Source organism: Centruroides vittatus, unplaced genomic scaffold (genome assembly GCF_030686945.1).
Source record: "Centruroides vittatus isolate TY-2023 unplaced genomic scaffold, ASM3068694v2 contig_1824, whole genome shotgun sequence".
Lineage (NCBI taxonomy): Eukaryota > Metazoa > Arthropoda > Arachnida > Scorpiones > Buthidae > Centruroides > Centruroides vittatus.
The window spans coordinates 2,427,098-2,441,133 of record NW_027121123.1 but is presented as its reverse complement, the minus strand read 5'-3'; the positions used below and the strand labels follow the sequence as shown (position 1 = coordinate 2,441,133).

At 31.5% G+C, this 14,036-nt stretch overlaps 1 protein-coding gene across 1 annotated transcript in view; it reads right to left on the bottom strand.

The window, feature by feature from the left end:
* The window catches only part of LOC136969870 (E3 ubiquitin-protein ligase arih1-like), a 117,171-nt gene that overhangs the window by 27,765 nt on the left and 75,370 nt on the right, over positions 1 to 14,036 (bottom strand). Inside the window, exons 9-10 of the mRNA XM_067264174.1 lie at positions 12,406 to 12,520; positions 3,217 to 3,347 (exon numbers count right to left, since the gene is read on the bottom strand). Coding sequence (XP_067120275.1) covers positions 3,217 to 3,347; positions 12,406 to 12,520 — 246 coding nt within the window. The remainder of the gene's footprint in view (positions 1 to 3,216; positions 3,348 to 12,405; positions 12,521 to 14,036) is intronic.

The window sequence follows — 14,036 nt, the reverse complement described above, 5'->3', positions numbered from 1 at the left end:
ACAATAAAACAATTATTTTTTTGTAATTTTATTTTCTGTGGTTTTATTGTTCATTCAAATAGACACAGTTTTTCTATTTTATAAACATAAGAAAATTTATAGAAGTAGTCTTCAGTACTTTTTGTTTTCAACAGCACAACAAAAAATGAGCAATGGGAAATAGCAAGATGACATGATGATTTATATAAACAGGACATATTTCAAGTCTAACAGAGAGATACATGGAGGGCAATATTATCAGATGAGACAATGCCATGATAATATTTTAAAAAATAAAACAAAGTTGAAGTAAGCAATTCTGAGGTAAAAGTATAGGAGTCCAACTCAAACTAGCTGTACTCCAGAATCAGTTTACAAAAGAATTATTAAAGTACACATTCTATGGAGGGAATTATCAGTTTTCTGAATTAAATAAGGAATCACTTAAGATCATTTCAAAAGTTGAGATTAAAAATGAATTTAAAAAAAATGATGTCATCTAAGTATACTTTTTGAAGAAACAGTCTGCATAGCCACCCCACTGAGATAGGTAACTAATTTTTCTATATGATATTTTTAAAGGTGATTTTATCATCAAATTGTGAGATCCATGAGTTTTTGGGGTTATTTTAACCCATTTCTACGAAAATTTTTATGTAAATATCTGTTGCGATTGTTTGGGAAAAACCCTTGCATAGAATCGGACTGAATGGCAACTCAACTAGCAACAAATGGGTGGGAAAGTTAACGCGCTGTTGTGAAACAACATCCGATGGTGAAAGAAGGAAAAACAGACACCATGACATCAGTGCAAGTCATCATCAAGCTTGCACACTCGCAAAAGTAACCTTTACTTTCAAAACAACAGATCACATTACTAAGTTCCCATGCAAATCATATAAAAGGTAGAGACACCAGAAGTTAGGCATGCTTTTATCCAAGGAAGTTATACTGCTGATTGTGGCAATCCTTGTCTCCCAGACCTCCACTGAATGGATCTGATCCAGTCTCAGGAAAAGACCCTGATTGGATAACATTCATTGGTTATGAAACTTCCCTACGAATGAACAAGTGTCACATCAGCTAAACCACTGAGGTATAGTTAGATATTTGTGAACTCTATCTCTCATATCGGTCATGGAATTAGGCATGCCGCATAGGAACTAGATTAATCGCCGTTCTGGTGTAAAAATCTGTATTTTAATCTCCCATTTAACTTCTCATTGTATGATCCATATGTATCCCTTAGATTTAGATGTATAATAAACTTTATTTTTGTTATTTGTTAAAAACCTGTCTCCTTATCTATTCAGATAAACAGACATCTATTGAGTAACCCAATGCACTCCCCACTCCAAAGTGAGCCCTCCTACTCATCAAATTGTCAAGAATCGCGAGTTTAGAAGAATCTAATTTGTGTCCTAACTATCCTAACTGGTGTCAGTCCTGACGTTGCACGGATCTTGCAATTTCGCTGACAATTTATCCTTAAAGCCATCCAGAGACCCCAAGAATGGGTATAACCTACCAATGCAGCATAAGTAGTTGTTGGGGATTGTTCCAGTGGCCCCAGGCTTGTCTCACAAAATATTACAGACTGAAGAAAATAAATAACTGTTATTAATCTTAAACTGTAATTGGGAAGTACTATACAAATATAAGAAAAACACATATAAATATTAATTAATAAAAATATTGCAGACTAAATTAAGTTTTGACAATATGTTAGAAAGAACAGTTATATCAATTTTTAGCAATTGTCACTATCAATCAGCTTAATATCATCATTACACACAAGAATTTTGGATTGCACATTATTTGTAAATAGAATTAATGCAGGCAATGATAAACAGATTGCTTAGAACAGAGCCCTGTTGTATTTCACAAAACAATGAAAAATCTAAAAAGTTAAAATCACCAATTTTAATTTAAAAAATCTAATAGTCTTATCAATGTGGAAATTGTCATTTAAATAAATGAACTGATATGTTGGAATTAAAGGCTATATATGTGTATATCCATATGGAATATGCAGATTACTTTTTCTAAAAGATTTACAATTATGGATTATGCTGCTATTAAACTGGTAACATGCATTGGAGAAAGTCTAATAATAATAATAATGGATTTTTGAATGCAGCTACATAGGCATAATTCAAAAACTTATCAACCTATAGCAATATCAACAGTTATGTAAGTATGTGGGTTTTTTTTGGATGAGTATAAGCAGAGATAAAGATCATTAATGTGGTTTAAAATTAATTTTTAACAGAAGAGAGAAAAGTCAAGAAAACACAGTTTCAGTAATAGAAATAATGTTTTTAAAAAAAGTCAATTTAAAATTTAATAAAAGTATTCTTCAGTTGTATTTAAATAAATTTTGTTTTAACTGAGATGACTTTGATCTCTTTATTAACAAATAAGGTCTAAGATAATCTAAGGGATGGTACACATTATCTCATCTTCTGTTGAGCTGTATAAAATTAAAACAACTTAGAATTTAAATTTGACAGCTCAGTGTATAAATGGAGATAAAGACAATCAATTATGAAACAATATTTTTTAAATGAACACATATTAAGTTTTTTATTTTATCATTATTAAAATTTTCATAATTTTTACAATTAAGCTAATAATTATTAACTAAGTTATTATTGTTACTGAGTATTTATCACCAATATGTTACTAACCTTCCAGACACTGTTTGTGTAGGCTGGTACCTAATCAAATTAAATTTAAAAAATAAATTTTAAACTGTTTTTACAGGGCTCTTTCTTCTCATCGTTAAACAATGAAATATAATTTTGTAAAAAAAATTAAATAAATGATTAATTTATACCAAAGTCATTTCAAACATAACTTAAAATAATCAATAATTTTTTAAAAGATATTTTGAAATTTTTAAATTGGAAATTAAATTAGAAATATATATTAAAAAATTTATAAAACAAATTTTTTGAATAATTCTTGCATCCTTCTTCAGATAAAAAGCTTTCCTGATTAGCTTACTATATTCAAATTTAGAATGATTATCAAAATGTTTTCATATCTTTAAGTAGAATATAAAACACATTTCAGTTTTTATATTGGAACTATTAGTTTGTAATCTTAATATTATGTATCACTGATACATATTCATTTTAAATATTTGTAAATATGTTAATTGATTATTTTTTCAAACTTAAATAACAGTTTAAAAACTAATGTTTTATAATCATTTTATAGCAAATGACATACCAAGAAGAGCCATGGGGTTCCCAAGGTCCTAAGCAAACCCAACAAAAATCTGCTTTACAATTCTGATTCTTGCATACCATATGATTACAGCCACCATCTTTCTCTATTGTAACATTGCATTTTGGACATTCCTATCAATAAAAACAATTCTTTGAATATTTATTTTTATAATAGTAATTAATATATATATTAAAATAGTATATTATAAAAATAAAATTAAGTTACTATTTTGTCATTCTTATTTATTAGTTATAGGATAAACTATGTCAATTAACATAAGAATAAAATGGCAAATGGGAATATGAATTACACTGAGATAATTTTAAAATAATAAAATTAACAAATACAATAATAACCCCAAGTTGCATAAGTAATGCAGAACACAGACCTTTACGTAACTCGAATTTGTAAATTGCTTAACCCTTTGGCAATCATTTGTCGATGTACCATCAAGTAGTTAATTAATGAAACAAATCACTTGACAATTTATTGTCAATCTCAGAATTTATGATTTTTATAAAGCATTTCATTCATAGATGGCACTACACTAATGTAGGTTATTCTGTACACTTATTTCACATATTTACTACCAGATGGAATTTTATTTTTAATAATTTTTATAATTTTTCAAAGCAAGAAATTTTTTTGTCAAAAAAGTGTTTGAGTTTGTTTTGATCAAAATGTACAGAACAAAATGGCCATTTGTGCAGTTATTCATGGAAATGAATTATATAATCAAAAAATTTTTATCTGTGATGGATTTTTGTAAATTATAAACAACATTCAAACTGTCATTTTTAACATTTTTTAATAAATTTTTTACAATAAAAAATGACTAGCAAAAAGTAACTTTACTACCATAAACAACAAAAAGTAACGTATAACAAATATTTACGAAAAATCAGCTAGTATCATACAATACGAAAAATTTACGTATATATTTATACGTAAATTTTTCGTATTGTATGATACTAGCCGAATTTTTGCAAATTTTTTAAATAATAAAAGTGAAATGATCTTGAGTGACTAAAGTTAGCAGTGAGTGTTTTGGAACAGTACAGTGAAAGCCTGATGAGTTTAAAAGAATTAAGTGTAACTACATAATTAATAACTCAGTACTATATTTATTATTATATGTGTATTGTACATATATTAATTATTACTTTTTGTATAAAAGAAAAATAGATATAGAAAGTACATATACAGGCTGTCCCATAAATTCGTAAATAGTTCAAAAATTCATAAAAGTTGAAAGAATTGGTATATTTAAAAGTTTGAGTAAAAGTTATTCTCACAAAGGGGGATTTTTTAGGATAGAGAAAAAGAAAATAGTACAAATTTTTGTCACTAGAGGACACTGAATGCAAGAAAAATCACTGAAATTGTGCAAATCTGAGTCTTATAAAATGCAGGATGTACGATTAACAGCTCATTTCTGAATTTTCCTGTTACTGGCACTGACATATGGTTTTCATTATGATGTTGATGGTGGCAAAGTTCGAAAAATTTGGCAAAGTTGTTTTATCTCAGCCACAAATTGCAGGCTGAAACTTTACAAAGGTTTAGGACACAGAAGAGAATGAAGAAAGGTTCAGGTCCAATCACTCCTGCCAGATTGGTTTCTATTTGTGAAGCCACATCAGAGATACAGACCTCTGATGAACGTGGTGCACCACTGCATGGGTGATTACACAAACTTCCTGTTTCTTCGAAACATCACACTACGGAAACCAATCTGGCAGGAGTGATTGTACCTCAACTTTTCTTCATTCTCTTCTGGGTCCTAAACCTTCGTAAAGTTTCAGCCGGCAATTCATAGCTGAGATAAAACAACTTCACCAACTTTATCCACCAATGCCAACATCATAATGAAAACCATATGTCAGTGCCCGTAACAGGAAAATTCAGAAATGAGCTGTTAATCATACACCCTGTATTTTATAAGACTCAGATTTGCACAATTCCAGTGATTTTCTTGCGTTCAGCACCCTCTAGTGACAAAAATTTGAACTATTTTCTTTTTCCATACCCAAAAAAATCCCCCTTCATGAGAATAACCTTTGAGATTTACATTTTATGAAACTGTGAATTTACATAAGTCACTTGTTATGTAACTCAGTATTACTGTAATAAATTTATTAAGAAAAATTAATGTAACTGATTATTCTAATTAAAATATCTTTAAAATGACAATATACATATGTATATATTATTGATTCAAGCAAATCATTTTCTGTCTATCAATTATTATTATGTTGGGTTAAGTGAGATATACTCGGTTAACACCGGTGGCTGTGTACTATGCCAGACCAAAGTCAAGGCATAGTAACCAAAACAGAAATTAAAGAAGTGTATCAGTGTGTGTGTGTGTCTGTATTCAAGAATTTTCTCACAATATGACATGTATTCAATATAGTGGCCTTCTGTAGTGTGATGTATGTGTTTCTATTCAATTGTAATGTGCCCAGGCTTTTGTGCAGTGTGTATGGTATGACCCCTGTAGAGGAAAGAACAACTGGTACAATAAGCACCCTATCCATCCTCCACAGATGCCTTATTTCCTGGGCGAGTTCTGTGTACTTGCTAATTTTTTCAGTGCATGCGTTTTGTATATTGTGAGTGTTTGGAATGGATATGTCTATAATGTATGTGATTTTATTGTGTTTGTCAATGAGTGTGATGTCTGGTCTGTTGTGATAAATTGTTTTATCTGTGATTATGGCTCTGTCGTACTACATTTTGTGCGTGTCGTTTTCCAATACTGTCTGTGGAATGTACTTGTAGTATGGCTCGTGGATGTCTAATAATTTGTGTTTCTTTGCAAGCTCTTGGTGTATTATATTTGCTACTTGATTATGTCTGTGTAAATAATCTGTCTGTGCCAAGAGCTTGCAACCAGAAGTGATGTGTTGTATAGTTTCTGGCATGACGTGACATTTTCTGCATGTGTCATTTGTGAGTGTTGCTCTTTGAGTATGTGTTTTCTGTAGTTTTTAGTATTTATGGCCTGATCCTGTATGGTGATCATGAATCCTTCCGTCTCCCCAAAGAGGCATCCCCGTGCTAACCAGCTGTTCGACACAGTTTTGTCAACAAAATCCTGGGCCAGATCATAAGGATGCCTGCCATGTAGTGCCTTTCAAGCCCTTGATTGCTTAATGGTGTCTATGCTTTTTATGTGTTGTGTTGTGTCCATATGATGTGAGTGTAAGTTTAATGGTGTGTTATTTGAGTCTGCTAGAGTTACTGCTTTATGTAATTGTGATGTTTCTTGTTTTTTGTAGAAAAACTCTCGCAGTGACTGTATTTGTTTGTAGTGAAGGTTAACTATGTCAATCAGGCCATGTCCGCCATCTTTACATGGAAGGGTTAATCTTTCTGTGGCAGATTTAGGATGATATTATTTATGCTTAGTAAGTGTAGTTCTTGTTTTCCTTTGAAGTTGCTCAAGATCTGTGTGAGTCCAATGTATAACTCCAAAAGAATATGTAAGTACTGGAATGACATATGTGTTTATTGCTTTGACTGTATGTTTTGCATTTAACTGTGTTCTGACAATAGCATTTAATCTACTTTGGTATTCTTTAATTAATCTTTGCTTTATTTGTGTATGTTCTGTTAGTTTGGCCTGTTGGAATCCTAAATACTTGTAGAACTCGCCCTCTTCCATGGATTCAATAACGTCTCCATTTCCAAGTGCAAAATCTTCTTTCTTCAGGATTCCTTTTTCTATGTGAAGTGTTTTGCATTTATCTAGGCCAAATTCCATTTGTATGTCCTTGGTGTATGAATGTGTGATTTGTAGGAGTTGATGAAGTTGTTTTTGTGTGGATGCATAAAGATTTATGTCATCCATGTACATGAGATGTGACAGTGTAAACTGTGTTATTTTTTCGTGTCTGATATTGTAACCATATTGCGTGTTGTTTAACATGTTGGATAATGGGTTCAGGGCTAGGCAAAACCAGAGAGGACTCAAGGAATCTCCTTGAAAAATTCCTCGCCTAATAAGAATTTGGTTTGTTTGTATGGAAGTGTTACTAACCCTGAGATCTAGTGTTGTTCTCCAATGCTGCATAGTGTTTTGAAAGAATGCAATGAGTGATGGATGTATTTTGTACATGTGTAGAATATGTAGCAGCCAACTGTGTGGAACACTGTCGAATGCTTTTCTGTAGTCTATATATGCCATGTGTATGTTTCTGTGTTGTTTGTGTGCTTGCCATAGAATGACTGAATCTATGAGTAACTGTTCTTTGCATCCCCTGTGATTTCTATGGCAACCTTTATGTTGTTCCATAAGAATGTCGTGTTCTTCAACATGTTTGTATATTTTGTTTGCGATACAGGATGTCAATAATTTGTAGAGTGTTGGAAGACATGTAATTGGTCTGTATTGTGTGGGGTCTGTGGTATTGTTGTTTTTAGGTTTCATGTAGGTGATGCCCTGGGTAAGAAAATTTGGCATGTCTTTGGATTGATGATGATGTGTGTTAGGTGTTTAGCTAGTTCCTGGTGCAGTGATGTAAACTTTTTGTACCAGAAATTGTGAATGTTGTCTACACCAGGTGTCTTCCAGTTGTGTGTTCTGTTAACAGTGTATTGGAAATCATGTATGTTTATTTCAGCACAGGGCATAGTTGGTATGTTGTGCAAGTTTCTGTTCTCCTCCTCGATCCAGCCTGCATCAGCATTATGCGTGACAGCACTGGACCAAAGAGAAGACCAATATGTTGTGAGTTGTTCTTCTGTTGGTGTGCCACTGTGCTGTGTATCAGTGTTTGCTTTGTTATTATTTTGTCTGTAAAAGAGTTTTTCATTGTTTGTAAATAATTTATTTTGTTGTTTTCGTAGTGTACATGTTTTGTATCGTTTGAGTCTACGTGCTTTGGCAGCAAGTTTTTGTTTTAGTGTATCAATGTATTCTGTAATGCGTGTGTTGTGATGTTCATGTTTTGTGTGTGTTTTTATTTTCTTGAAAATGTATTTGAGCTGTTTCCTTAATTTGGGTGTTATGTTGTTTTTAGTGTATTGTGTCAGCCTGCCTAATTGCTGTCTAATGTCATTTATTTGTGTTTCTATTCTTCTCTGCCAGGCAGGCTTGTGATAGAATTTTGTTTTCTGTGTATTTGTCTGTGATTGTACTTTCAGTCCATGGTGTGTCACTACTGTGACTGCCCCAGCATAAACTAATGTATGAATGTCTGCGAGTGTAGAAATTGAATGAATGTAGTGTGGTAGTAAGTGAGTGTTTACATAATTTAGTGTTTTTCCTACTTCCTTCGACGTGTTGATTTTTGGTATTCGTGGTCTTTGTGTGGGATCTGTACCTGTATATTTAGTGAGTGTTTCCTGAAATATAAGTGAGAGCGTATTAACTAAATCCATGTCTATGTTATCAGTGATGGACGAGGAAGTGTCTGTAGTATCATTAGTGGTAATTGTTGTATGTGTGTTATTATCAATGCTTGTTGCTGGATTATCCTGACAGGTTACGTGATCTTCATTAATGTTAGATGTTTCTGTCTGTTGATGTATTTGATCAGCAACCTGTTGTTTGATAAGTTCAAGTGTTGTTTGTGGAATAAGGTTGTTGTGTATAATTGTTCTTTTTTGATCAACAACCCTTTGTTCGGTGACAGTGAGGTGAGGATACTGTTGTGTGAATCTATGGTGTAGTTGTTGTCTGTATGCTGTCATGTTTGTTTCGAGTTTTGTGATGGTGTAGTAAGTATGATAAACTCGTTCATTTCTACTGTCCATTTAATCTGTTGGCATGATTTTCCAGCCTTTGTGGTCTGTGGATGCATTGCCACAGAAACACCAAGGCTGGGTTGGTTCCTCACATTTGTTGAGGGCATTGCAGTAGCCATGCTTGGGCCGGTGCTGCTTTCGCCACCGGTAACCAAGGAAGACTGTGGCCTATTTTTTGAACGTGAGCCTCTGCCTAACCCACGAACGCGGACCTAGTTAACCCGGGCGATGTCTGAGCTGGTATCACACTTTGATCTGGTCATTACCATAATAAATATCTCCACAGAATGTGGGTGTGGTCCACTCTTAGCTTCATTTCTCCCCATAGACCTTACTGGCATGGGTGTCCCTACCAGGAGCTTATGCTCCAGCCTGCATTGCCCTATGGATCAATAAAATTACTGGGCTCTCCCACCACAACCAGGTGGTGACCATGGGAGAGTTATTATTATTATTATTATTAATTTGACCCTAATATGATTTACTAATAATGGTCCTTCAATTAAATAAGATAATTAAAATAAGTAGTTTTTGTTAAATAGCATGACAATATACATTTTAAGTTCTTTTAAGAATACAGCTTTCTTTGAAAAAAATTTATGATCTGGATATAAATACTTATTTTCATATATCCAATAATTCAGTGTTTCTCAATGGGGGCGATATCGCCCCAGGTGGGCGATTTTTCCATGTTGAAGGCGATTAGTAACAATTTATATTTTGGGGGCAAAAAACAATTTTTGGGGGGCAATATAATAAAACATTATATTAAGAATAATTAGATATTTTATTCATTATATCGTACAATAATTAAACAAATAGCATTCCTATAATCCCTCTTCCTTCCACTTTTCTGTCATGTAGCAGGAGTTATAATTTCAGGGGTCCCGATTAGCTGATTGACAAAATTTTTTTCGAAGTGAAGGAGGGCGATACTACATAACAGTTTTATCGAAGGGGGCGACGATTTGTTAGAAGTTGAGAAACACTGTAATAATTAATTAGTAATTATTGGGTATATGAAAAATACTTATATCATCTATACTTGAATAAATGAAGTTATTTAAGTTATACATTTCTTATTAAAGATATCAAAATTTTACTAGGCATACAAAAATATTTCAGAAATATGCAATCCTTCACTTTTATATTAAAATTTTTGTCTATAAGAAATTTGATATCATTGTTTTAGTACCAGAATATTTCATAATAATGCTGCTATATCTTAAAAAATAATGCTGCTTTTTCTACCTAAATTATATATATAATTTAGTATTTGAAGCAGGGTTACCACTTCTTGGTTTTAAAACCCAGATCTGGGTTTTTCGACCTTCTCTTGGTTTCGAGGTTGTTTTTTTCTAATTTTTGTAAAATATGGGGTTTTTTGTTAAAAATATGACTTAAATAAAATAAAATGACTTAAATAATAGAAAAATTTAGATTTTAGAAACAAAAACAGAAAAGCATGGTACTTTATTTGCTCGAATCCTGAATCATGTGGAGTTAAAAACACTCAGATACAGATGAAACATACCAAGTTGTCATATTTAATGCAGGATGGCATTGCTTATTATGAAAAACTGAAAATTGAAGACATATGCAAGAAACAAAAATTTTCGATGATAATTGATGAGATCACTGATATTTCAGTCTCACAAACTTTGGCTATCGTTGCTCGTTTCTTTGATCATAAAAGAAATGATGTAAAAGATGTTCTATTCGACATAGTATTGGTGGAAAATGGAACAGCTCAGGGTCTGCAAAACTCTATCAAATCAATTTTTCAAGAAAGAAAGGTACTGTTACAAAATATGATCGGTTTGCCAGTGACAACTGTGCTGCAGTGGTGGGTAACAAAACTGGACTTACATTATTGAAGCAAGATGTGAAAACATTTTCTTCGTATCTCGAATCATTTCTAAAAAATATTACATCGTATTTTGCTTGCAGCAGCAAAAGGCAAAATGATTTTAAAATGATTCAAGAGGTCAACACAAGTCAACATAAAATACCAATATTATCACAAACAAGATGGCTTTCTGTGAAAATGTTATCAACATTATTTTAGAACAGTGGGATGCTTTAAAACTTTGTTTTCAATCAGAGATGCGAACAAACAAAATCAATGGTGCCAGAGGTATATATAATATGCTAGTAAACAAAGGAACAAAACATACATTAGTTTTTCTACAGTATGTGTCACACAAAGTAAATGTTCTAAATACTGAATTTCAATCAGAACATTTTCGCCTACATGTTTTATATTCCATGATTTCAGCAGAGTATCGTAATATTTTAAGTATGTTTATTAAGGAAGAAACTTTGCTAACTACAAATTTGTCTGAAATTGACCCAGGCGATGTAAGAAATCACCAAGATGTGAAAAAAATATTTCTTGGTGGAAGAACAATGTCCCTGTTAGAAACTGAGCCTCTGTCAACTATTAGTGCCATGCAATTTAAAGAGGACTGCTTAAAATTTTTTGTTGAACTTTGCAAGCAAATTAAGATGAGATTTTTGTTTGATCCAAATGGAGTTATTGCCAAACTCCAAGTGCTAGACCCATTAGTAGCACATGACCTAAGCCGAACACCAAGATGTCTTGCAAGTTTGGTAGTTCATTTCCCAACATTGCGGAAAACGAACTTAACCAGTTAGATGACGAATGGCGATCATTTCGTTTAGCAAAAGAGTTGGTCATACAATATAATAGTATACCAGAATATTGGTTCTTGTTGCACAATATACAGGATGGTTTTGGTAACTATAAATATGCCCTACTATCTCAATTTATGACGCAGCTCACAGTTCTTCCACATTCCTCAGCCAGTGTCGAGAGAATATTTTCGCAAATTAACAACATTAAGACCAAACAAACTAACAGATTAACTATTGAATCATCAAAGAACAGGTTGCTTGCTAAACAAGTAATCAGTAGGAAAAATCTTAGCTGTTTGCTGCATGAACCTGAACATAAACTAATTAGAGATGCAGTACAAGGAGTTTGCCACCAAAGGTATAAGAAGCGACAAGAAGAGCATAAAGATTGTGCTGAACTGTTAATGGAAGAAGAAGAAACAGAGTAACTGTGAAATAACATTAATTACTGTGTAAATTAGGTAATAAATGGTTTTTTAAATTTGTATTATAGTGCCTGTAATTGTAACAGAATGAATGTACTATGATAAAGTATTTATAATTATATTTTAATCACAAATTTTTCTGGGAAAATAATCTGGGTTTTTAAACTCCCCATCTGGGTTTTTTCTATCCAAACCCAAGTTTTTTCATATGTCACGAGTGGCATCCCTGATTTGAAGTAAATAAGTAAATAGTTTTTATTTTTTTTATTTCAATTTATAGGTTTATTTTAATAAGTTTATTAAAACAATTAAAAACTGATACTCTCATACTCATAAAAAGACAAAAACTTACCTTAGTATTAGCTGCAATCCAGTTTGATGTCTCACTGTCATCATCACACTTTTTTTGCCATTTTTTCAGTAAATGACACCTAACTGGATCATGCCAATTTTCACCACAAGAAAAACTAATAAAAAATATTTTCAAATTAATATTCTGCTACTCTTTTCTAATATTGATGTGTCAAGCCAGAGACTTAAATTGTGATATTATATTCATGTTCATCAATGCATAAAATTATCAATGATGGTTTTGTCTAATAGCTTTATTCTAAAAGAGTTGATTTTAATAATTTAGATCTACAAATAATTATAATAACAAAGTATCAATAACATATTTTTTTTGTTCTATTAAACATTATTGTTAGAATGTAGAACATCTCTAGTTTTTAATTCAAATACAATAATAATTTTAAGTCTCTGGAACAGATAATTTATTGTAACCAAACTAAAACAAAAAAAAAAAAAAAAAAAAAATGCAAGAACATTTTACCTCAATAAATTTATTATTAAAATTTAAAAAATTAAATATAAAAATACAGTCAACTCCGCATAAGTCGACACCCAGATAACTCGTCACTCATCAGTTACATAGTCAATTTTTTGTGGTTCTGGAAGACTTACATAGGCATTAATGTTATTAACCTTAAAAAACTCGATTTACTCGACATCGTTTAACTCGTCACCACTGGATAAATCAACATACTTTTTCTGTTTCACACTTTTTAGAATTCTGATAAGTTGACCCTCCCCTAAAAAATGAGTTCACACCACACAGCTTATTGTATGGTGTAAACTCATTTTTCAGGAGGGGGAGTCAACTTATCAGACGTCAAAAAAGTGTGAAACAGAAAAAGTATGTTGATTTATCCAGTGGTGACGAGTTAAACGATGTCGAGTAAACTGAGTTTTTTAACATTAATAACATTATTGCCTATGTAAGTCAACCAGGACCACAGAAAATTGACTAATTAACCTATGGTGACGAGTTATCCGTGTGTCCACTTATGTGGAGTCGATTGTTTTTAATTTTTGATAACTAACTAGATTAAATACTTATTCAGGATAAATTCTACAATTAAATGAATATTTAATTAAATCTCTTAATGTAGATAAACTTAATTTTGATTTTTTAAAAATAATTTTAATATTCTTAATAAATATTTAACTTAATCACTAATTTTTGAGTTATTGTTAGGTATGTACTGTACAGTACATCTCAGCTAAATTTTATAATTTCACCTTTTATTAACCATCTGTGTTTCATTTTTTAATATTAATTATAATTAATTAATTATAAATTTTATTATTATTTGAAAATATCTGTTATTTTAGAAATTATCATTACAATTTTGAGATGAATTTTGAGATTAATAATGACCATATATTCACAATGAATATCTTTCAAAATACTGTAGATGATAAACTTTAAAGGTTTTAAAGTTTGCAAGATTGTTGTTAATATCTTATGAAAGAATTTAAAACATTCAAGAAAATTTAATTTACTTTGGATTGCACCTATCATAAAACTTGCTGGTTTTTGAATATCTCAACTACTTATATACACTGACTGATCGAAACATTACAGACAGTAGTAATGTGAAATTATATTCATATCCCTGTAAGCAGAGTTTTACATACCTA